Source organism: Dromaius novaehollandiae, chromosome 1 (assembly GCF_036370855.1).
Source record: "Dromaius novaehollandiae isolate bDroNov1 chromosome 1, bDroNov1.hap1, whole genome shotgun sequence".
Classification (NCBI taxonomy): domain Eukaryota; kingdom Metazoa; phylum Chordata; class Aves; order Casuariiformes; family Dromaiidae; genus Dromaius; species Dromaius novaehollandiae.
Window position 1 is genome coordinate 30,988,607 of NC_088098.1, and position 26,072 is coordinate 31,014,678.

The 26,072-nt window shown below is 43.0% G+C and overlaps 1 protein-coding gene across 2 annotated transcripts in view; it reads right to left on the bottom strand.

Moving 5' to 3' along the window:
• The window catches only part of SLC38A1 (solute carrier family 38 member 1), a 44,131-nt gene extending 18,453 nt beyond the window's left edge, over window positions 1-25,678 (bottom strand). The window contains exons 1-7 of one of the 2 annotated variants that reach the window (XM_026099903.2): window positions 25,559-25,678; window positions 16,275-16,487; window positions 9,022-9,097; window positions 8,302-8,417; window positions 2,565-2,638; window positions 813-905; window positions 397-478 (exon numbers count right to left, since the gene is read on the bottom strand). In XM_026099903.2, the coding sequence (XP_025955688.1) occupies window positions 397-478; window positions 813-905; window positions 2,565-2,638; window positions 8,302-8,417; window positions 9,022-9,097; window positions 16,275-16,393 (560 nt within the window). In that variant the 5' untranslated portion in view covers window positions 16,394-16,487; window positions 25,559-25,678. Of the gene's footprint in view, window positions 1-396; window positions 479-812; window positions 906-2,564; window positions 2,639-8,301; window positions 8,418-9,021; window positions 9,098-16,274; window positions 16,488-25,035; window positions 25,303-25,558 lie in introns of those variants that run through there. The other variant, XM_026099902.2, reaches the window with a different exon arrangement.
• Window positions 25,679-26,072: the final 394 nt, after the last annotated feature.

Genomic DNA, 26,072 nt, shown 5'->3' on the forward strand with positions numbered 1-26,072 from the left:
AATCCTGTAAGATACTAAGAATGTAGGGAAATATGTAATATCTTAAACTCATGTTGTTTCCCATGGGTGCTGAATATGTTCAGTATCTTCAAGTGTTGCCTAGCACTGTACAAGATTGGATCCTGTGATAAGAATTTTTATAAATCCTAATTCTAAAGCAAAATCTGGTGTTCACAGGCAGTGACTACTGATGACTTGAACTTTCATTTCCCTTCCCTCCTTCTTTCTTTCCCAAGGTTGTCTTATTTTCTGTTAACCCATTGAGATACTCCTGTGAAAATCTGTGGACAAGCAGAGAGAACATCCAATACTCAAGAGCTTTTATAAACATATGCGTAACCTTATCTACACAAAGTAAAATTCTAAAATCAAATCACCAAAATGAACTAAACTTACGAAAAAGATTCTTCTTTTCCCATTAGAAACTTTATGGCAGAAGGCAACTCATTTTTGACTATGAAGAGATAGCTCAACATTGCTGGAGGAAGAAGAAAGTCGTTTTAGAAAATGGACAAGATATTTTGTGGAATACACACAGAAAAGCACCCTGAACATGGGGAATCATGTCAGCTTCTGATGATGTAAGACATAGAACTGTAACTGACTGTAAACTACTGATCATTCAGTAATATGCCATTTTTAAAAGACTGAATGCAAAATTGTAGCTACAGTCATATGAAGGAGCTTGAAGATCCTAAGACACCACTGAGACGATGAGGAACCTGACTGGTTGGTAACCATAAATGAATCCACTATTAAGATATCCCTGGGTTTTGCCTTTTTTTTTTTTGCATACGCTTCATCTCCTTTACCTCCAACATTCTGAAGAGACGTAGATCCAAAAACAATCATTTTTCCTGGAGTACCAAAGACCTGCTCACCAAGCTTTTCATACACCATGCAGCCTGTGTTAAAAGAAATGGGGAGACGGATAATTCATATGTCAATAAAAGCTGTTGAAACAAAAAAACGGTGATTCCTTTTTACCTAACCATTCATCTGTGCAATTATATCTTCCCTTTGCAAATAAATAGAGCTTCCTTTCTTAACTAGTAGGGCTCAAACTTATATGGGAATGTTTTCTTGACCTCTATAAATGTTATATTTAGCTAGCAATCATTTTTGAAATTGAAGCTCTTAAGGAGGCTATTATGCCCCTTTAATGAATCCATCTCTACCACTTGTGACATTTAAAGTCCTGGTATTCCCATTCTGGCATATTAGGTTTGCACTCTCAAGGACAGTGAGGTAGAAAGCCTTCTCTCCAGACAAAATTCAGCACTGCAGGATCCACAATTCAACATTGGCATCCAAGCTAGAAAGACACAGTAGCGCAATGCTGTAATTTTGCTTGGTTTAACTAAACAGACTAAATGAAGGCAGCCACTGGTTTATGTGCTGATTTACAATTTTTAATGATGAAGCACTAAATTCTGAATTCTCAGCATGCTATGGTTTTGGTAAAAGCAGGGCAAGGTGTAAATTATAACTAAAACTTCATTTCTAAAATTTGTCAAGCTTGAGAGGCTCCTCTAATAATTACATTGTGTTTCCGTTAAATGTTTTTTCATCAGCTGTGGTTCAGGCTGAGAAAAAAGATTGAACATTGTGAAGATGGCGAGATACACAAGAAGACAAAGAGAAATATTGCAGATGTTACATTCAACAGACTATTTTAAAAATTTATCTCATTGTTTGGATTTCCCTACACCTCCTTATAGCTGACATTTCTTCTTTGGAACTTGTATAAACAGTAAGTTTGAGCTTAAATGTAATGCCATCTCCAGCAGCATAGAAACCAGGGCTTAGATTCTGAGAATTAACAGAGCACAAATGTGTGCACAATTAGGCATGCACGTAATTGAAATAGGCAGTTGCTGTCATTATACACACCGTAACAGTAAGTCATGTATGTCCAAATTAAATATTTAAATATGACAATGTTCTTACGCACAGATAATTTTCAAAATCTGGCTTCAGAGATTATTCCCTAAGGAAAGAGACTGCTGGACTTCAGAATACGAAATCATTTAACACTGTATAGATAATCTCTAATTTCTGTGTTTAGAAATATATTTTGCTTAGAGATATACTTCTCTTTGTAGAGAAACTGTTTCCTTTTACTTTCTTCCAGGAAAGCTCCTACTACACCATCAAGGCTACCAGGAATTTCACCACTAGCAATTAATGACAAAATGCATTTCCAAGTAAGCTTCACTATAAACAAAGATTCACTATAATTCATTTGAATTTGGTTTTGTAACACAAAGAAACTATTAGAGATGTTCCTTTTATCTCTCTGAAAGTGGAATTTCACTACAGCAGAATTCACTCCTTTTCAAACATTTTTCTCTTCATAGTGATGGTTAGATGCTGCTCTCCATTGCTATGGCATAAATTCCTTTTAATTCTGGGCTTCTAACCAAAAAGTGTTAGGTCTTTCTGTTATGTCAGCAAAGTGACAGAAACTTATCTTTCACAAAGCCCTTGGCCTTATTCTGACTACTTTTCACCTCTTGTTCTTTACAACTGTACTGAAATAGTATAATAATGCCTTAAATTACCTGTTTCCTTTGAACACATCAACAGGAGATATATTGAATAAATAGACAACAACGTCACTGAAACCAAAAGCAGCCTACAAAAGAATGAAAAATACAGCTTACTGTAAGAGCTGAGGTATAACATTGCAATGCTTTACACGTCAGGTCAGATTCTTATTCACGCTGAAACAGTTTTTATACTCTTCTGACAATGCAGAGAGCCCTAAAAATAAATGTGATTTACATGCTGTTTACAGTTTCAGTACATCACACCGGACATATAAAGCCCTGTACGCACAAGAATTCAAACAAGTACAACTTGCTTCGGAGAACTGGTGTCTGCACCCTCTTGGTGACTTATAAGATGTCCTGTTACATAAGAGCTAAGATTTACTCGGAGCAAGGATGAGCTGTATATGTTCCTCACCACCCCGTCCAAAGCTTTCTTCTGGAAGCTGAGTAAAAAATTTCAGAGGAAAGTCATCCATTTAAGGACTTCCAAGCCAAAGGGAAGCATCTTTTCCCACGCCATGTTCCATACGTTGCCAAGGGGGTATAGGAACGGCTTTTCTCATGCTTCCCAGGGCCTGTCAACGGCAGGAGAGGAGGGAGGCTAGGACGCTGCCCAGGGTCGCCCTGCTCTGCGTGCAAACGCGACTCCCTTCGCCGACACGGCTAATGCAGTTTGGCTGGATGAAAAACAAGATGTGGTCTCTCCAGCGTTTATCCTGGCAACGTTACTGGCCCTATCTTCACGCTGAGTGATGCCCAGAGTTGTGGCCTCTGCGTATGCCAGCGGTGGAGCCGTTATCTCCTCTCTCACCTTGCCCCAAGACCTGCCAACACCCGTTTCTCTCAGGAGCAAAAGCAGAAACTGAAGGCTCACATCCCGCCCAGGCAGGGACTGATGCTCCCCAACTGGTGTCACTCTCTGTTCTGTCGTGATCCGTAATTTGACTTCACGCACAGAAGAATTACAGGAAGCAATGACCAAACTGTTTGTGTAGGGAACTTGCTGGCACATATAATAGTTAGTCAGCGCTAGGGGCTAAGTGCATAAAAACACGTTTGCTCATTGCTCTAGGACTCTAAGCCAAGCACCATGTGTGCCTTTCTCTGCAACACCCTGACACACGAAGACTTGATGATGTTTTCACGATGTGTGTGAAGGGCGCTCAGACAATCCGCTGGCAACTCCTCTCTTTATTATGACAACTGCCCTCAGGACATCAAGCAAAACAAACCTAAAATTTAACAGAAAACAAACGGCTGCCATAGATGGGCAGCAACATGTCTTTTTCATAGTAATGCACAGAAAGAGCAGGGTAAGGGGCTTCCCCCTCCCTTTCTTTAGAAATATTTTAGGGCGAAGTAATGACCCAAAGGTTTCTTGGGGCCAAAGCAGCGGCGGAAACGTAAAGAGGGGATATAAGGAACTACTCTTTTGACAGCAGAGAAGGATGGTTGACAGCGACGCTGCACTTCGCACAGCCCAAAGGGCGTTTCTGGAGGTGGAGGTGGAGAAGGGAGAGGAGACAGCACAGGATGAGCTCACTCCGCTCCATTTTCGAGGCTCGGCTGAGCCCCACTCCTGTGCCCCCTGCAGACCGACTGCGCCCCTGTCTGCAGCGTGGGGCTCGGTGCTCACAGCCACTGCTGCTCGCCCGGCCGACTGAGTCACTCCCGGCCCCGAACAGCTCTGGCTCTACGAGCCAGAATCAAGACTATTTTAATATTAAAAGCTCCTGTTTTTCAGGCACTGAGCTCATGGAGGCTTTGCAGTGGTAAAAATAACACTTCCAAGCAGCCAGGTATTTATCTGATCTGTTGTCTTTACCTCCCCATAGGACGCTTACAGAGACACTTGGTATTTTCATTAACGCTGTATGAAAAACTTGTTTGTGTTAGGGCCGTGGTACGGACAAGGATATTCACGCCAGAACCGCCCCTTGGAAGGGACTGAAAATGTCCATGCCACTCACTCCGCACAAATTCAAAACAGAAGCAGGGGAGCTTGGCCTGGAGTCTCAAGAGCACTCCCCTTTTTATTTTGCCTACTTTTAAAGAAGTGCTGGCAGCTACACAAGAAACCAGCACATGCAAAATTCACCTCCCCCTACAAATTCAGAATAAACAGTTTAGGGCACGGGGTTGATATAGCGCTAGGAAGAACAAACTGTTCCTGCAGCGCCAGTGCTGCTTGCTCACAGCTGCCACCTTACCAAGTGAGCTGAAATACGTACTGTCCCCGGCCCGCTGTGGCGTCCCAGGCTTTGTGACCAGAAGACCTGTGAAGCTCGTGCAGTCACCTGCCTTACTGCACGAGACAGCGCTGGGCCCCCATGAGGAAGGGGCTACAGCAGAGCATGGCAGAGTGGCCTTGCACGGCTGCAGTATCCACCTGTGCGGCCTCCCAGAGGGTGCCACTAACACGCAGGGCAGGGCAGGGATATCCAAACTCACATGCAGCTGGCTGTAATCTCATACTATACCTCATGGAACAAGCCCTGTGTCTCAGCAGAGTTTTTTAGATCATCGCAGAATCACAGAATGGTCTAGTCCAACCCCCCTGCTCAAGCAGGGCCACCTAGAGCAAGCTGCCCAGGACCCTGTCCAGGCGGCTTTTGACTAGCTCCAAGGATGGAGACTCCACAACCTCTCTGAGCAGCCTGTGCCAGTACTCAGTCACCCTCACAGCAAAGGAGTTGTTCCATAGCTTCAGCTGGACCTTCCTGTGTTTCAGTTTGTGCCTGTTGCCTCTCATCCCTGTCACTGGGCACCACTGAGGAGAGTCTGGTCCCAAAAGATCCCCCTCAGCCTTCTCTCCTCCAGCCTTAACAGTCCCAGCTCTCTCAGCCTTTCCTCATATGAGAGATACTCCAATCCCTTAATCATCTTAGTAGCCCTTTGCTGGAGTGGTGGTTTCGTCGAGCGCTGCATCATGTGAGGTGCTAGACTAAATGTAGGTCAAAGGCACCTTGCATTTATCCGGTCCCTATGCCTCTGCAGTGCCATCCAACACAGCAGTCCTGGGGCTCCACAGTGGCACCACAGGCAGAGGGAGCTTAGCTATCGGGAGTGCTCCTGTCACCTGCAGGTGGCTTGGTCCAGCTGGAGCCTTTTGTGCCATCTTTCTGCAGCAAGGTTTTCTCCCCTTCTGCACAGAGGAAATGATGCTTTCCTTTGGCTAGGGCTGTAGTTATTAACAATATTAGGATTAAATTTTTCTGAGTTTCTGAGAATATTCATTGTCATGGTTATTTTGCATGTCCTGTGCCAAGAATATAGGATCTGAACTGATCCACAGCCATGGCAGTGTACGCTTCAGACTGCAGCAGTTCTAAAGTTGTGAGAGTAGAAATCAAGCTGCAACTGCTTTGTTAGTGCTTAAAATGCTCCTTTAATTTTTCCACCTCTATTTTCTACTTTCCAAAGATGGTGCATGCCAATACTGGCAGACAGACTACATGGACAAAGCCACCTTGAAACGCTCCAGAATTCTGTAATTTAACAGCAACAAATGTAAGTGCTTTCTCACATGCAAAAAGCAATTAAATTATTGCTAGGACTCTAATCACTTGTAAAGCAGAAATGGTTCTAAGATCTACCTTGTGATAGAGACAGCAGAACTATACATTTATTGGAAAAATGCACTGAATCAAAGTGTGGGAAAAACATAATAATCCTGATGGACTAGATTTAATTCTGACACTATTGCATGATAAAAGATTATTTAAAGCAGTTCAATTTTCAGGCATAACTACAGACACCACATGCAAAGATCCTGCCTAGGCTACAGAGGTGAAATCCCTGCCAGCCTGGTCAGTTAGTTCCTGCTAGCTTCCTTACATTTGATCTCAGTAGGCGGATCTAGTTCAAGGCCAACAGCTCTAAAGGCGTTATAAAGCTAACAAAACCAGTTGTCCACTCTTAAATCCACACAGTTAACTCTGTAGAGAATAATGCTGTTATTTTCTGTATAACATCCCTATAAAACATTCAGCTTTGGCAGTTTTTGGTAAAATTTGCTGGTACGGAGCTACACACACGCTACTCGCGCTAGGAGAAGCCCAGTCACTATCACAGACATGTAGAAGTTTTCTGGTGTTCAGAATCACTGGTTTGACCTACTTCACTTAAAGAAACCCTGCCCTTTCACATCCTTTAAAGCAAACACATTTCACTGAAACTCTCATGAAAATCTGTGTGTTTGCTGAAAGAAAGAGAAGAAGACAGGATTATTTATAGGAAACTAAAGCAGTAAGGAGAAATTGTGGGTGCAGTAGGATGACCTTTTGTGAAGCACATGTAAAAATTATCTCTTCTTAGCTGAGACACTATTATCTCATTTCAGAAGAGGTAATAACAAACCTGAGGTAATTCTTTTTGGTTACAGCAGTTTTTGCAAAAACACCAGACTGTGCTCTCAGAGGTCTGCTTATTAGAACATGGGTGGCATATCACTTGCAGGTTAGACTACTGTCAAAAAAATACCCAGCAAAAACGGAGTAAGTTCAGTCCCTCTTTATAAGAAAGAATAAATTAAAATTGGGCTGTGTAAATTAGAACCCATCCACTTTATAGCCTACCTTAGTTACAACACAATTATGACACTGCACATTCCTAAGGTAGGTGGATTAATTCCTTGGATTATTCCCAGATTTTACCCAGTCACAGTGAATTATATAGTAGCAGCATGGATGTTGCTACCCTGGCACAAAACCCCGGCTCTACATACTGCTTTGGCTATCTACTCTGTAACATACAGAGCTTCCATTAAATATTTCCCAAAAATCTAACAAACAGCAAAGCCCTAGATTTTTTAGATTTTTCATTCAAGAAATGACACTTCTTTAGAATTATCTGTAAATGCTGAACAGTTCTCAAATATTGTAAGTTATTATATTTCTTCCCTCAATGAACACGTATTACTGGAATCTGTGCACAATTCCCAACTGATTTCTTAACAATCACTTTTCACAATGAAATGTCTCATACTGCAGTCCAAAATAACACAGTATTCTGTGTCTTAGTCATTCCTTGGCACGGTTTCATTTTTAAACTATAAAATTCTCCTTTACAAAATGCCTTTTTTTGGTGGAGTTGGGTACTCTGCCTCAAATCCTTTTTCACACTAAAATCTTGGCTATATTTGTGTTGGCTTCTAAGGACTTTCACATAACAAACTGAAGAAACTCTGGGAGTGAGATGGAAATATAATATGTAACATATAAATGAGTATAAATACTCTTTTCTCTTGATAAAAAAGGTAGTTATTGTACCGTGCATGATGAAAGCTCTAGAGCTCCTGTAACACAAATAAGAAGCAGGTACTATCACATTGCAACTATCACTACTGAATAAATTCGCTATTTCTAATATATATGTAGTTTGTAGACCATGGGTAAAATCCTGGCTAGGCTAAGTCAGTAGTAAATAACATGAACTTAATTTGCTCCAGAACTACAATTAGTGTCTTTTCTTTCACAATTTTGAATAAAAAATATATCTGAAATTTGTAACTAACATTTTTAAACTTGATTGCTACACTTGAGTATTTGAGTCCATCTTTAGATACCTAAACAACTGACCTATCCATCAGTACTTGGAAATCCAAGCTATTCATACAGGTTGGTTACACCAAAGGAAAAAAGCACTTCGCATTTTAAATGCGAACCCCACCTTGCTTGCAGTGCACATGTTCCTTGAACACAATGAAATTGCACAGAGACCTGCTACTTCGCACATAGATACTTACAAAAAAAGGAGAATTCCCGTGTTGGCCAATGCAAAGGCGAGGCCTAAAATTCCACTGCCCATAATAGCATTGCTGAGATTAAAGACAGACATTCCCAGTGAAGTAGTTCCTGGAATCTGGAGAAATGAAAGATATACATGTAAGTAACAGTTTGAAACACAGCAGAGAAATGCACCTATACTTTAAACTGCAATATTTCTGATCTATCAAATGTAAGTAGCTACTTCTATGGAAACAAATCAATAAAAAAGTGCAAGGTTTGAAAGAGAAAAGGTGTGGCTAAACTTTCTCACAGCTACATTCTGATCACTGTTTATAGATTGTGTAAATTGACATAAATGGTATAGGCCATTATATATAGGCCTATATACATAGGCCAAATATATAACTCACAACACACTTTCAGTTTGAAAATCCATCTTTCACTACGTTTGTGAAACATCTCAGGCACAATTTATACATTGTAAAGCCATAAGAAACCACCATGACCTCCTGCCTAACAAAGGCAAGAGGACTTCCCTTGTCTAAACTGGACCAAAATGCCTGGTTTTTTGTGTGTTTTTGTTTTTTAAGTGCTGAGCATGAGCAGTTCCTACTGGAACTTGAATTTCAGCTATAATTGTGTGTGCTCAGCACTTCTGAAGACCACATCTAAAGGCCACACATATGCACAATATGTAGTTCATTTTGACAGAGAAAAGAACAGCAAGAGGCACTTACGTATTCATCACATTTCTTTTTTTCCAGGTGGCTGTTTGTAAGACTTCTTCTGCTTTCTCGATCCGAAATAAACTTGCTGAAAGAAGTCAAAGGATTTACTTCCAGCAGGAGTGTTTATAAAATGCAAACACATTAATTCTATGAGCATCATGTGATTACAAAACATGCAATGTATAAAAGCTGGATGAGAAAAGAGGTCAAACTCATAACTACGAACGAGCCAGATTATGCTTCACTTACACTGGCATACACTGGGCATCAATAAAGGTAACACTAGCACAAGATCAGAATGAGTGTATACAGAGTGGTATTTCAGGTGATTTAGTAATGAAAAAGCACCGATTTTGTGGACAGGAAGACGACAAATTTGCACAGACGTTAACAGGGCCCTGTTAATGGACTTCTCCAGGTACCCTGCCGAGGTGTGGCCACCACCGGACCTTAGCTACAAAGCTGGCTCCCGGCCACACCATTTGTCTTCTCTGCGTGCTGCAGTCCTCACCAGCCATTGAGCCTCATGGCATCCAACATCAGGATAAGCCTGTGGGAAAGGGGCTGTGGCACCTGGGTACTGAAACCCTCCGGTGCCACCTCCGAGTCAGTGGGGCTGGAGTTAAAAGGAGGAGGAAGTGGGAAGCCACCACTGCCCGGGGCTGTCCTGAGCTCAACGACAGGCTCTGTCAACACACTGGAAGCTCTGGACTACCGCATTTTCATTACAGGGTCTTTGAAAATCCAAGTATTAAATTCACCAGACTGCAGAATCAAACACTTCTGTGCTGGGGAGCACAGAGTAAAGAGCTTTTCTTTCTCTGCACCTGCTACTTGTGCTTTGTCCTTGAGACGTACCCATCAGGAACTTGCTGTCGCCAGAGCAAGATTTGCCTCCTGCCTTTGTGTTTCCACATCCTTGGCATTTATGACACTTCTGATCTGGGTTTGCTGTTATTTTCTCCCAGATCCTGTCTTCAACGAATGTTTTAGTTTGCCTATAGCGTTCTCTTGACTTTTCAGCTTTTGAAGACTTACGCAAAAACAAGTCCCTGGCATCTCTGTTACTTTACAGATGGTTCTTAGGCTCTGGCTATTGCATCAGCCACTCTGTGTGCTGCCTTCCTTACCAGCGGCTGTCACCAAGTTTCAGAGACCCTTTTTGCTGCAGGTAAATTAAGGTGGCTCTTCTTAAATGAAAACAAACAATAAACTAGACACTGTGGTTTGTTCTATGTAAAGAACAGCCCTGCTAGCCACTTCCCACAGCTGGGACTGTCTCCTGGCGAGGGACAGACAGTTCACACTCTGACTCAGACTATGTTTTACTTCAATGCAGCCAAAGGTATTTAGGTTGGTAATAAGACACTGAATTCATAAATATAAAGCTCTATCGAACTTCCTTAACATCCTGGTTGTGCCCTAATTACTAGCAAAAGATGATGAGAACATGGTTTCTAAGCATACACCAAAAGGATAGAGCTGTAATCCTACTGATTCAGTTTCCACAGCTGACACACTGGGCCCCGCATCTTTAATTTTTTTCGTGAAGTACCTTGTGCTCAGTCTTTAGATACAAAGGTAAACATCCTTAATAGAAAAATGTCTTTAAAAGTCTGACCTTTCTCTACTATGTACTTCCATTTGGAGTTTATCCCTTATATTTGGCAATATCTGTCAAAAAGTATTTCGCATTACTGCTGCTTTTGTTGTAAATTTGACTCCTACCCATCAGTCTGCTTTGATTGTCTTTATATAGACAACAACCAGCTATAGGTTCCTCCTATATTTTTTAAATTATTAACTTCAGAAATTAATTTGCTGCAATATACAGACACCATGCCAGGTTTAGCAGTCCTAAACAAGTTGGAATAGTTGACCGAACCTCCTCCACTGTCATAAAAAGTGAAAAGGAACCATTCCTATGGTAGATTGATCCAAAATTAACTTTCTGAAGTTCACCGCGTAGGTATCTTACCCTCATGGAATAAAATCTCAAACTGGTCTTCTATAGATTCAGAGCTTGCATATTTTCTTTTCATGTCTGTTTAAAGCTCATCTCTTGAATATAGGCAGCTGAGTGTGAACAGTTTGGAAAAGACATTCCAGCTCTCTCATGAAATACCCTGCAGGCAATTTTACAGTCAGGAGCAAAGAGAAGAGTTTTGTCTCCTATCGATTTTGAAGTGCTGCTGGGAACATCTGCGGACTTTGCCTTCTTCTGTCATTTATGGAGATCCTGTGTCATTTTAGATTTTGTCAATTATGACAGAAGCAACTAGTCTGTTCCCCTCCTCCACTTTCTGCTCATTCCTAGTTATTTAGCCCCTGTTTAATAATTACAGAAATAATAATTTTGTAGATATTATTGCTGCTTGGTACAGAAGTTCAATGAAAATTATTGGTAAAGAGTAAATGATAAAGACAATACTTGAATCATAATGCTCAAATATGAAGGTCCCTTGGAATTCTGTATTAAAATATTTTTGAGGGAAAAAATTGCTTCTCCAGAATCAGTATTTTCTGTGGCAACAATTCATTTCTTTCTGGATTGGACTTGAGAAAAGCTAATCTGATTTCATAAACTGATCTAGAGTACTGTTTTCAATTAGTCCTACATTAAACTTGATTGATTGGACTTGCTGTGCAGCCTCTCTTCTCCTATTATAAAGCTGGGCTCCTCACCCCTTCCACATTTACCATGTCACACTGCTGATTTTTCTCGATTTATGCTATGTGATGCAGACTGCAAGACAAAGTCAGACAAGGGACTGTGGCTTGTATGTGTGCACAGGGCCACCAGCCTTTCAAATCGCAACTTCTATGAGGGACATATCAATGGGTGTAGCTTTTTTACAAAGTGTGTCCCAGCCACAGGACTGCTTGTCCAGAAAGCTTAGCAGCAATGCAGTTGTGGGGTGCATAGGTGTCCGCCTGGTCTTGAGGCTGCACTCCAGCTGTGGCTGCATTCATTATTGCAGTCAACATAACCTGCAAGCCCAGACGAGAAGGTTGCCTTAGGACCACCCTCAGAAGGTGGTACAGGCATGCTGTATGACACCATAAGTTTTTTTATAAGTGGAATGTATTACTGAACTTAAAAAAAAAAAAAATAGGGGGAAGGTAGTCCAGTGAATTTGACAAAAAAAAAAATTTCCCCAAGATTTTGCTTTTTATGAACATTTAACTTTTTTCATTTCAGGGTGCTGTTCTCCTACAATATGAAAGGGAACATACGTTGGAATACTGGAACTTCTAGTTAAACCATGACAGGCATCTGCTCTGTTTAACTGATGTCCTCAGAAACTGGACTATTCACTGTCACAGAATGTTGTATATGTGATCTTTGTAAAAATGACAGGAATTAAGTGAATTGATTATTTGCTCCAGATTCTCTCAACCCTCACAAGGACTAGAGGCCACTCTGAGAGGTGCTGTAGAAATGCACAATAGGATGGTCCATGTCATTAAAGCTTTGTGACTCCCTGACAAGCACGAAATCCCTTTGTGCTGTTGTTGTCTTCATTGCAAACAGTTTATTCATCCTTGAAAGACATAACCTGTTCTTGTGTATTTCTGTGTCTAGTTGTGCTTCACATATCACAGCTGAGTATGAACAGTTTATACCAAACTTCTCAGATATGTTTATAAAAGAATATCCTGGCCAAAAATAATCAGCTCATCTTTGTGATGAATCCATCTTCATATTTGGCTTACAGAGAATCTGTTAATCTAATTCTTCCTTTTGTTTTGTTTAGTGCAAGGTAGAAAATTAGTCTTATTAGCAAAGTGGCTTTAAAAGGACCATGTTTAACTATGGTTTCAAAATTAAATTTATTAAAGGACTTATATGAGAAATGTCTCATAAAGGTGCTATCCGACTTAACCATTTTGGTTAAGCAGAGCTAAAACCATTTAACTATGTCAGATATACTTAAACATAATTAACTTAAAGTAATATTTGACAATGCCTTAAGCATTTGTTAGGGAAAACTAGTTTTGCCAAGATGACAGACCTCTCTCCTTAGGCATCTTCCTAAACTGAGCTGTAGCTTGAGCAACGGTAAAGATTTCCAAGGCAAGCACGAACAAGAAATGCAAAAGAAATTTTGGTCTGGCTTATGCTGGGAAACTTCTACTACATCTGGGATTACCTATGAACAACCTTGTTAGCCGAGAAGGACTGCTGATAATCTACCAGCAGCTGTAAACCAAGACAAACATTGAGTGTCACGCTAGCCACTTGCTGAGAGTTTAATCACTGTTATAGGTACAAATTTGTTGATGACCAGCTGAATGGATTTTGTCCTGTTAAACAAAGCAGTAGGTCATCTAAACACAGGTTTACAGTCACATTCAGAGATGGCAAAGTTTCATACCCAGGATACCTGGTAAACAGCACACCAAGAAGGGGATGTCTGGATTTGATGCAAGTTTCTCCTTCACTTCCAGAAGAAATTTAACATTTTCACATACAAAGAAAACCTCTTCCCAACACAACCCCCCCAAACCAACACTCCCTCCCAGCGGTATATATAACTACATATTTAGGCCCACATTCAGGCTGGAAATCCAAAGGAAACTAGAGATTTTTTTTCCCCCAAGATCAAGAAATGTTTGGGATTTAAGCACAGGCCTGGAAATAGCTCCTCACTAGTATATCTTCCCCAAAAGACCCTTAAACCCTCTGATTTGCATTGAATAAGGTAAGCTATGTACTGGGAAAAGAAACAGGTTTAAAATGAAATGCAGAGTGCAAAATCAAACAAGTTGAAACAACTAAAAAAAGATAGCTGAAAATTACAGATCTAATCTAAAGCTCAAGTGAAATCAACAAAAAAAGTCCCACTGGTTTTAATGGACTGGTGGAGTTTCACATAGCCTTACACCATATGTCAGACAGCACGAAAAATGCTCTTTCGTGCACCGATTAATCTCTTATTCCTCAGAGACAGGACATTTGCCAAAATATTTCCAGGAAGACAGTAACTGTATCCTTTGAGGTGGCTTTTGGGCAGGGGAGCAGAAAAGGGTCTACCTGTCTGCTCGTTGCCCTTGTGGGCACTGAGGCACTCGCGCACGCTGGTTGAGGGCTTGCTTGGGCGCGAAGGGTCCTTCGGCCCCGACTCCAGTGGAAGCCCATGGGGCTGTGCTGGCGCCCGCGTGATGCTGCCCAGGCAGTCCACAGCTGGTAAGGACAGCCTCGAAACTCTTGTTTTTAAGATGGAGAGCAACATGAACACATCGGATGTGTAGGGCAAAATACTACTATATAGTAGGCATGAGTAAATAGCTATCCAGTGAGCAGCCCAGCAGACAGATGATAGATGACCTTACTGGGCTACTTCTATAACGAAACAATACTTTGTGAAGGAGAAGAATCACCCATACAGGAATGGAAACTGGGGAATGCTTTTGCCTCCCCTAAGAGCCAGAGAAGTAATTAGAAATCCTGTCGAAGTTTCTGACACTCTTCCCTCACCCACTTTTCTTCTTTCCTTTGCAGGCAGTCTACTTGGACATCTCCGTGCTTACCATGCGCTAACTCCTCAAAGCACACCTTGACTGTCAATAATCTAGCATACATGGCGCTCTCTTTCCTTACCCTCCATAAACATTCACCAAAAAATGAAGCACTAACAAGGTTTTTCCCGTAACAGTTACTTGTGGCACAAGCCAAAGAGTTCCCAAAGCACAGCCAGCCCAGCACAGCTTCTCCTTCACCTAGCAGGGGTATAAGTCCTCCACCGGCTCAGGGAGTGTGCTTACCGTTATTGCTTCCTAAACTCCTTGCCTTATGCAGTGAACCAGTAGGAAAGCCAGCAGGTTCATACTGGAACTATTTTCTTTTGGCAAAGTTGGAGGGTGTTTTTGTGTTTTTTTTTGTTTTGTTTTTGTTTTTTTTTAAATACAGAAGTGGTTTGTGTTTCGTTTTGGCACTTTCCATCAAAGAAGTTGCATCAGAAAATTCCTGATCAGTTCTAATCTTCATCAGTGCAGCTGCAGTGCGGTCACGTTACTAATTCTCGCAGCTGGTAACTGCCCCAGGACTTCCCCTTAGCAGAGCGTGACCTGCCTGGCAGTGCAGGGCCCAGGAACGCCTGGCAGCATCCGGCCGCTCGGCTCCTGCCGCAGAGCTGCACCCTTCCTTGTGAAAAAACAGCTGAGAACTGCATTTTTACACTAGAACCTGAGTTTCACTGAGTAGCCAGAAGCCTCCCGCAAGCTGCTGCCAAAAGAAAGAAAGGGCAAGAGAAAAGGGTAGGTTCAAGTTTTTAAAGATCATAAACACTGGCAGTAGCAGTCCAGCAGCGCTGCAGTAAACAAACAGGATTGTGTGTGGGCACTGGGTTCCTTACTAGCGCAAGTACCTGGATCCCCAAGCAGAAACCTTGATACTCCACCTTTGTTTGCAATATTTGAACAGGAAGGTTGATAGAAAAACAGCTTCTTGTTTTATAGGTCGCAAAACAAACGCTGAGCATCAGCAGATCTTTGCTATAAACATAACACAGTTTGACACCTGTTGGACACTGGTACCTGACAGAAAGGCCCAGAAGAACTGCTGTAATGTGAATGATGTTGTTCTTTTTAAAATCAATTAAAGTTTATAGAAGGAGAAAGAAAGTCAACGGTCTAATAATTTAAAAGGACGTACTGATTTTTACTGACATTGATAAATAGCAGTATCTTTGAAACGTGACCTCAGGTAGGCAAAGCCTCTGCTTCCCCAGCTTCCTGCTGTCGCTGTCTCGGGGAGCAATGGCTGCAGCACAGGTTGTCCTGCTGGCTTGCAAACGTGGACCAGAACAACTTTTCCTGCCAACAACGTGAGCTGTAAATTGCCAGAAGCTTGCAATACGTGGCTGTGGCCAGGCAGGTTAAAACCGTAATATCAGAGGTCAAAGGTCAACAAAATGATTTGCCCCAAATTATTCTGTTGGTCTAATTGTATCTATTATTATTACTTCCTTGCTGTGTGTAAGCAGACATTTCAAAATGTTGGCTTTTTGCTACATTATATGTTTGTGCATTTTATTAGACTAATTTGAAAGATTCAAAAAGATGAATAAATTGCCACTCTGTTTGCTTTATCTGCTGTTGCAGCCTATGCCCAACAGATGTCACATATGAAATTCAAATTACATCTTCAAATGGAGCATGACTTGGTAATGAATAATTCAAGACATATACTGAAAATTAGAATGCTGTTTTTAAACAGTGTTTCTTAGCACAGGCAGCATCAGTGGAAAAATACTCACCTATTTATCTGACCATTTTCCACTTCTGTGAAATCATTTGAATCATTGCTGATGTTATCATCTTCAGGGAGAGTCATATTCTGCAATTCAGTCAGTTCTAATCCAGCTTTGAAAGGCATCCTGGGTGAGGAACTGTTTATATCCAAGTGTCTATCCAAATATTAGTGTTTGGTTGGTATCTTGCAAGTAAACTGCAGCCACAGTGTGAGCAATCTGAATAAAACACAAGAAAAAAACCCAAGATGTATGCCATCCATAGTAGGCAATATCATCAGAAGAATACAGTGAAATCTGGACAAGAAAAATCATCTTTACCAACCAATTTTTGTATTTTTAGAGGCACTTCAGGTGAATGAACGCATTGCAGAAGAGTGGTAACATTATACTCCTTAATTAGATGAGCTTCACTAACCAGACAAATTTACCAAGTTGCACAACCAGTTGCTGAAGACGGTACTTGTATTTATAAACTAGCGAGCAAACCAGTAATATTTATTTCAGAAAAAAAAGGTTAACCACCTACAAATTAAAGAATAAAAATATTTTGCTTGCCCAAGTCCCAGTTAGTTATTTGCCACTCATCTTCTGTATGTTGTCCATGCTGCCTCTCACTAAAAACAATAAAATAAAATAAAATGCTCTCTCACAATTTTCATCGCCTGTGTCCATACTGCTGCTAGGTGGAGGGAGCAGAGGGATAGAATTATCCCAGGATTCTGCTCTATTAACATCTGCATTCCTGATGTTTAAATTTGTTAAGATTAATCACACATAAAGTTTACCTCTGTAAACTCTCTTTACCAAAGCACTTACTCTGAACAAAGGCAGGAACAGACAAAAACAAATCCCTAAACTTGTGGATTATATGAATAAAAATAACGTATATCTTGTGTCCAGCTGGTGTTGCCTAGAGATCAGCTGGTCTCTCCACTGATAGATGTGTCAGGCAAAAGCACCTAGAATAACATCAAAAGTAGACAGGACAAATCTGCTACAGTGACATATTTCCTTACTGAAAACACCAGTCAACTGAAAGACCGCTGTTTTCCCGTGTCAGACCACTCTCAGCTGAACTACAACTACAGCGTAACGTTGCGGCCACAGGACGTTATTCAGAAACAAGCTCCCACAGCCCAACCCTCTCCATTCCCATTTTGTGAATGAATTTTCTGCAGTAATGCCAAACAGCTATTCGCCATTCACCCTGGGGTACTTTATGAATGCTCACACACCAGCTTCATTTGGGGATATTATCAGATTGTCAGCGCTACCTCAAAACCATCAAAATACTCACATACAACCAAAGAAGCAAGAGCATCCCCATCTTTTACGGGGCCCCAAGGAAGCAGGGGAGGCCTTAGTTCACTTCTTGTTCAGTTACGACATCTGCTTGTTTCAAATTAATTTTACAGGACCCAATAGTTCTGGCCTATACTACATCCTCGCCACATATAAAAGAGATTTGCAAAATGAGCATTTTCACTGTAAATAGTTTCTCAGAAATTTAATTTTATCTTGAAGTTTACATTGTCTTAAAAAGACAGCTTTCTCCACACATCCAAAAAGTGTCCAAATTTAAGGTGTAAATTTAAAGGTTAGCCAAAAAAATTTACGATAAGGTAGAATCCGGTCATTTCTACAGAAGGAGCAACTATATAAGCAGTTACATTGGCGGATGGTACGGGGTGGCAGACCTGGCCAGAAGAAGGTGCCGTGGGACGTGAACTCGGTCCTTTGCAACTCATCTACACAACAGTTTTTAACTACAGATACTAGGAGAGTAAACATCTGGGTATTAAAATGTTGGCGCAAGAAAAAAAAATGGATTTAAACTGCTGATAAATGAATACAGACTGGTAAGTAGAAGGTGGTTTTAGCAGTGACATTCTGGAACAGTCTTCCCAGAAGCAGCGGGGATAAAATAGTCTACCTATTTTGGAAGAGAAGCTTGATCTTTTTATAAAAGGATAAAGCCACAGGAGAGAGCGACTGCCGAGGTGGCGTGCTGAATCCTGAAGCTTCTTGTGACCCTACGTTCCTAAAATAAACAATTCTTTAACAAAAGTGACAATGTCTGCAAGGAGATTTGCATCCATGGAGATTTTAAAATCCATGCAAAGGTTCGTCTAATATTCAAGCACCGCAAATTTCCCTTTGGGTACAGTTTTGCGTCTTAGTCCCCCACAGGGATTTTCAGAATTGCCTCGACGTTGCCCACACTTAATAAATTCCACATTAAGTGTTTCAAAAATAGGTGCTGAAATTAGCACTTCCGTGAGGTAAACAATGTGCTGGAGAGTAGACTTCACAGCTCACTGACGTGCAGCTCCTACTTCTCATTTCTGCTGGTGTCTAGCTGAAACGCTATAAGGCTGGACTAACAGGAAAACGGCTCACTGACTTATTTGCAAGGAATCTTTACAATGCAAAAGTCCCAACATTTTGTGTTTTCACTAAAACTCTGATTCTATGAAAAACTGAATGAAGACACAGCAAAGTCTTAGTACAATTGATGCTGGCTGGAGCACTAGCAATAATTCCAGCAGATTCAAGATTTCAGGCAGATGACCTGCTCCTGCAGTAGCAGGAAGGCACATCTTTGACTCTGTACCATGTTCTTCCTAGGTTTACTGATCTACTTAAAAAAAAATTAAAAAAAAATCCAAACCCCCAAACACCCTGAAACCAAAAAACCATTGAGTGAAATAGTGCATTGCGCATCCAAGTCTAAGAAAACCTGATCTCAGTGCCAAAACACTAGGAGAAAAACAGAGAAATGTGGGGCTGGCAACTGAAATGTTAACTGTGATAGCATTAACTCATGGCAAATCTTTGGTGAAGGATAACCACCTCATCTTTAGCATCTCCATCTGTAAAATTAAGATGATAACAGTGATAACACTCAGTTTGTAAAGCACTTGCAGACTCAGCACAGAAAGGTGCAATATGCAATACAAAAAACAGACTAAGCAAAACTCTAAATAACTTTACTTTGGATATGCACAGTGCAACATCTTTATCAGAGCTAATCACTCTAGGCTCTCTTCACAGTCAGTTAAGTAGAGGTGGTCATAAGATTTCACCCCCAAAAGGCCTATTTTAAATGTCTGCTTATGGATATGACAAATCGCATGCAGATTCTAAATAAAGTCTACAACCCCTAAAGGTAGGATTCACCTCAGCCAGCTTTATTCTCTGAAAGTAGCGTGACCGTTCTGGGCTCATCATCTGGACTCCACAGCTGAGAGAGAGAAGAGTCTGGCCTTGCCAGACTAATTCACCCCAGCCTAAGGGAGGTGTTTGTAAGCACGCTGAATTGCTCTCTGCGAATACAGAGCTGTCTTGAAAGCGGCTTTGACTGGAAGCCTTACACTGAGAGAGCCGAGTTAAGTGAGTCTCCACCTCAAGTGTCAGTGCCACTAATACTGAGGAGAGGAAAAAAAAATTCAGCTAATAAAATTTACCATTGGTCGATTTGGAGCCACACTGGAAGAAGCACGATGGTATTTGTATTCAAGGCCTTTTTATTCATGAAATGTCATAAAGCAAATTCAAATAAAAATGCTATTTTGGCAAAAATACCTAGACCAAGCTTTATTCTTAATTGAGTCTGAAAGGCAATAAGCAATCATCTGACCAGTGAGGGTAGCAATCCCAATCAATGCCAGTCACTGTGCTTACTACTCTGCCCATCCTTAAACCCCTCCAAAAGGAAAGCAGTGTCCCGATACCTGTAATCAAACCTCTCTCTCCCCAAACACACACAAAGTAAATCAACAACAAGAAATACGAATTCTGCTCTTACTTGGAACTTCTCCACTAAGACAGGCAAACACTCTGCATGAATCACCTCTAGAAACAGCAGCAAAGGACTAATGCCATGTTTGCAGGAACGTCAAAGACTTGTGTTTTGTAGCTGACCCAGGTCCTCAGCTGAGTAGAAAAAGCACTGCATGAGGCTAGAAGCTTGCCTTTACCTTTAGACATCCTATGACATGTCTTGTAAAACCTATTACAGATAATTTACTTATCATGTGCTGCTTACAGAATAACACCACTGCCTTAAAATTATGAGAAAGATAACGATTGGTCAGTGAGTCCATATAGAGGACACAAGAAGATAAACTGAAATTATTTTTTTCAAGGACATTGAGACCTTTGCAGGCCATTAAAATACATTTTCAAGAACTGATCTTTTTCGCTACTGCCTTCTGAAACACCCTCCCCCCCCCCCCCCAAACCCTGGAACTCCAGTTTTCTGGACTATCAAAACATCACAACAGCAGTAATAGGCTTGAAAAGTTGGCAGTGATAGACGTGAAAAGTTGGTGTATTTGGAAGAATATGGAGACACTAACTTTATTTCTTCTCCTGGCTTAAGCATGAATCCTTTCCAAGCAGCACCTAGAGGAAGTGTAATTCCAGTACACTCTTCACTAGAAGTCACATTTCTATCAATAACATCATCACTCCTGGAGGTAATGGTGATGGCATGATTCACAGGTATTTTTTTTTAATATCCTGGAAATGACATAATTCAGAAGTATGACCTTAGACGCATGGCTGCCCAGAAGCTGACCAAGTACCTAAGAGGTGCTTGGAGGCAGCAGTAAGTTTTGATACTGCTTTACCCCTTTCTAGGCACGGTGTTTGCCACATGACCTTGCACACTCACTGCACACTTCCTTCACTGCATTCCCTGCAGTCAAACAGTCTTGTAGTTTGGTGATGGGTTGGCATTTATCCAAGACACACTAAGCAATTTTAACTATGGAATTCAAGATAATTTACTAAAAGCTGGAATATGATTCAACTTTCTGTTCAAAGAGAGTTTTGCCAAGAACTCCTCTTGGTAGGTTAGGAGTCATCAGGATCCAGTGCTTGAGTTTCACACGAGCTGTTTTATTCCTGCAAAGACTGCGATGCGATACATCTTTCTTTGCTCATACTTTTGTATGTTCTTTCAAACAACGCCAATATGACCAGTAAGACTCTATGGATATAAATAATGAAACACCGAGCCTGAAACTCTATGAGCGATTCATGTAAACAGCGAAAAGGCAATAATAGGCTCCATACATAACGGTATCACGTTGAAAGCCCAGGAGGCAACTCTCTCCTTTTGTCCAGCATTAGTGACACCTGACATCTGGAACACAAAGTTCCTGTTTTACTCTTAACCTACAGGAAGGACAAAATGGAGAGATTAGAGAAGAGCCACTGAGATAACAAAGAGCTTGGAAATTAAAGACTGACTCACATCCACTGAGCAAACGTCTGCGGTGCTTGAAATGTCACTGCCTCCAGCTACTTAGTACTGCCCGTCTCCACAAGGCTAGAGCCTCCAGAGCTGAAATGGCCAAGCGAGCGTGTGCCTCCATCCCCGCTGCACCCCTGCCCAGGCGCGAGACGCCCTCGCCGCAGGCTGTGAGGGAGACCAAGCGAGATGCTGGCACGCACCCGACCTGCGGAGACGGGATACCCCTGGCCGTGGCAGTGCGGTGGGGAGAAGTCCTTCCAGCTGCTGCAGCTGTGCGCGCCCTGAACATCATTTCCAGGCCCCCGGCTAACATAGCAACTCTGTCCTCTGACACAGCCCCCAAGATGCAAGGAATAGGAACAGTTAAAAGATAGGGTGTATGTGTGTGGGGGGAAAAACAACCAACTGACAGAAGGCTTGATAAAGAAGCTCAGAAAAAGGTGTTATAAAAAAGGAGAGATGTACACAAATGCAGATTCTCCACCTTTTTCTGTACTGTGACCTTGTGTTGCAACAAGAAAATGTTCCTGCTCTGCCCCATCACTTTCAATGCTGCCCTTCCGTACTGCCATAAAGAAAGGGAAGACAGTCCCAAATTAAGTCTCGACAGGCTACTCAGTTGATCAAAGGCAGGCAAATAAGAAATCATAAAATACTAGTCTGATTCACCCAGTGATTCATTACTTTAGGCAAAACACTTAAAGATGAGCCATGAAGGAAAACGGTTTTAAGTACATTTTTGTTTTGAGCCCTTCCCAGTCAATTTAGGGAAGGCATTTGGCAGAGGAATATAGTCACATTTTTTCCTAATTATATTTCTCTGTGAAATCCTCTCAACAGTCTCGGTTTTGCTGAAGAGCTCCCAGGACGCACCACCACGAGCACCCGGGCTCTTGTATTCCACAGAAATTGTGCTGCGAGAGTGGGGCATTATGGGTTACCTCCATAACACACACTATCAGAATGAATTCATAAAGACTTCATAGCAGCTTAAAAATTCTTGTTTAAAATTAATTTTTCTCCTACAGAAGGAAGAACTTTTTGCATTGGTCTGTAACTCACTTTTCCTTTTTTCTCCTCCAGTTTACATGCAAATTCTTGGCTTCACTTTCCTTGTCTGTAAGAGACTCAGACTGATATTTACCTGATAATTCTCATCATACCTATGTAAAGCTAACTGGATAATGCCTGTAAAGCACTATGAGCATGAAAAAAGCTGCCATTTTTACTAAGAGTGGCTGTTCAAACTTCTTGGCTTGGATAAAGGTAAAGCAAAAAATACGTATCAGAAAGGAATCACTTTCATTTAGATTTAGAATATTTAAGTAGTCCCACAACATCTTGCTTTTCTTCATAATACATATTTTTAAAGCGGTAGTTATTGTCAGACTATTTGCTAAGCTTGTTTCTACAGAAATGAGCAAACTGAGGAAAGGATAGAGGGAGAGGGGAGAACAGGGGAGGAAGGAAAGTCCCAGTTATGCTCAGTCACCACTATTCCCCGAGACAAGAACAAAACCAAAAAGCAGAAAACCCCGACGAAAGGCAGGACAAAGACCCAGGACGAGGAGCCAGCAAGCAGGCACGCCGGAGAGCCCTTCCTCCCCTGCCATGCATTAAAACCCTTGTAAAAAGCAGGATTTGGTCATGAAGGACAATTGATCCTCCATGTTCTACGACACTGCAAAAAGGGTCTAACAAGGTAGAGGATAATCCTTCGTGCGGGGGTAGGTGGAGAGCGGCGGTCTCCTCCCAGCCCGTCTCCCATCTGCGGCCAGGCTCCAGGGTCCAGCGGGTCCCGCTACGGCCCCAGTAGCCTCCAGCGACCAGGCGGAGGATGCTGCAGGGTCCCTGGGGGAAGTGTTCGCCCTGTGCTGCCTCTTCAAAAAAAAAAACAAAAACAAAAGCCACCCTCCGAAAAGGCAAAGCCAAATAGGAGTCATTCAGCACTACAGCAAAGCAGATTCCATTTTAGTCAGTGAATTTCCACTAAGTCGCATCACAAGGCCTCTGCTCGCTGGAAATATGATAATTCCTAGATTTCAGAGAAGTTCTGCCAATTGCCTTCAGCACAATTTCAGAATGGGCTCCAAGCCTGAGAAATGGCAGTTATTGATACTATGTATTCTTCAGCAACAGATGGAATTTCCTTTTAGATACTTCTTACAGCGAGTTCATACTTTGGTGACAAAGGAAGTAAAAGTTAGATGGAACAATGCTATTTTCCCCCTTTGTAGCTGGTTTTACTTCTGATTTTAGATGGCTAAAAAAGAGCATTGCAAATCAAATAAAAGAAGAGCCTTTGCTAGTACTATACTTTTAGAGCAATGACTGGTCCATGTCATTTTCTCTTTCAAGCAGTAGTAAAAGACAAAACAAAAGATGAATGAAGTACCACAAGGCAGCAGTGACAGTCATTTGGAATATAGGCTAGCAGAAGTGCCCCAAAGCACTATGTGGGTCACAGAGTCATCCAACGATATGTGGCAGGCTCAGGCCAGAAGAGAAGGAAACTAGCTTCTCCTGCAACAAAACCAGCTGCCAAACGTGGGTTTTATTTCAGTTCTTCTAATGTCACATAAACAAAGCACAGGTTTACACACTTCCTCATCTCCTCTTTCACGAGGGTGATAATATAGCTACAGGTTGCGTGATAAACTCTGAAAAACAAGGGAACAAAACCTCTGCCATAAAAGCAAGCTGTACTTATGGACACGTGCATATATGTAGAGCCGCATGCAAACCCAGCACCTTTTTGTTCTCGTCTCTGGCTCGCTGAACGCAAGCAGCTTAGCTGTTACTCTATATTCACGGGCAAATACACACACACACATGTGCGCGCCGCGGGCCCAGCCTGCATTTTCCGAATACCGTAAAACTTCCCCGGGCTCCGCCGCCAGCGCCGGCTGGAAGGAGAGGCAGGAGCGCTGCTGACCACGACAGGATGCAAACGCCGAGGCCACTCAGCCTGTGGGGCTGCGACACACACGACCCGGCCGCCCATTTGCGGCGATCACGTTCTCCAGCTCCCTCTCTCTTTCTTTCCTTTTTTTCCTTTTTTTTTCCTTTTTCTTTTTTTTTTTCTTTAACGCTGCCGGGAAAGCTCGCGGCGGATCGCTGCTAACTGCCATTTTTAAGGCACACCGCAGTGCCTCCTGGCCGAGGCAGCATCCCGCGGCGCGGCGCGGCCCCTGCGCCCCGCGGAGCTGCCGCATGGCGCCCCCCCCCCCCCCCCCCCGCCGGGCTGCAGCCCGCCACAGGGAGCTCCCCCCCGTCCCCCCCCCCAATTTTTAGGTTTGGAAATGGGGAGCGGCCGGCGGGGAGGCACGTTTGGGGCGGGGGCCGGGGGCGCCCGGCGGGGACAAAGCGCGGCCCGGGCGCGCTGCGCGGGCCGCTCCGCCGAGGGCAGCGCGGGCGCGGGCGGCGGCGCGGAGACAAAGGCGGCGCCGCGGCGCGGGGAGCCGCTCCCCCGTCCCCCCGATTGCATCAGATGCTGCCTACCTTCCCCGGCAGCCGTCCCCGCGCTGCAGTCCGCCCTCTCCCCGGCGGGAGCACGCCGACGGGTGGTTAAAAAGATAACAATAGTAGCAAAATAAAAAATAAAATAAGAGGAAGGGAGGAGGCGCGGGGGGAGCGGAGCGGAGCGGAGCGGAGCGCAGGGAGCCAGAGGACGAGGACGAGGAGGATGCCGCGCCGCGCCGCGGGTGTGTGCATGCGGCGGTGGGCGGGCGCGCGGGCGCGCGCGCGGGCGGGGGCGCCGCCGGGGCCGCGCCGCGCCGCCGGGGCCGCCAGGTGCTGCGCGGGGCGGCGCGGAGCCCCCGCGCCCGCGGCCGCCTGCTCCCACGTGGCCGCGGGCTGCGAGTCCACTCCACGCCACGCCACGCCACGCCGCGCCTGCCCTGCGCCCGCTGCGCCGCAGCCTCCTGCGCGGAGGTGGATTTTTACCGCCTTTTTTCTTTTTAACTCCTTTTTTAACTTTTTCTGCCTGTTCGTTTGCTTTAACTCGTTTTTTCTCGCTTCTTACCCTTTGGCCTGCCCGAAGGAGAGCGCTTTCTGGCAGGCAAGCCTGGCTGTACAGGCTGGGGGATTTTGGTTGAGTTTTCTCTGAAATGGCCACGAAAGATCCTCGTCTTACCCAATTTCCTGTTTCATCATGCAAAATGTATATACTGAGAAGGCTGCCATTTGTGTGAAAGGTCAGAGTGTTTTCAACCGGGACAAGGCACGGTTTCATGTACAAAGGGCGATTAACTTTAATATTAAATGTACAGACAATTTGCTACAGCTTATAACTCCCGTAGTTACAGCTATAAAGCATCGAATTAGCTCCTGTTTGCAGCTTTTCGGAATGGAGGAAACTTTCGAGGCTGAGCCTGAAACAAGGTGGCCTTATCGTTGCCAGCTCGCGCTGTGGCCTGCACCCCTCGCAGGCGCTTTGAGATGGCAGGCCAAAATGGCACTGGTGCGCGTGGAGAACAGCTCTTTCCAAATCACCATCTTTGTATATACCTGCCAGATTCCCTCTCCGGTTCTCGTGC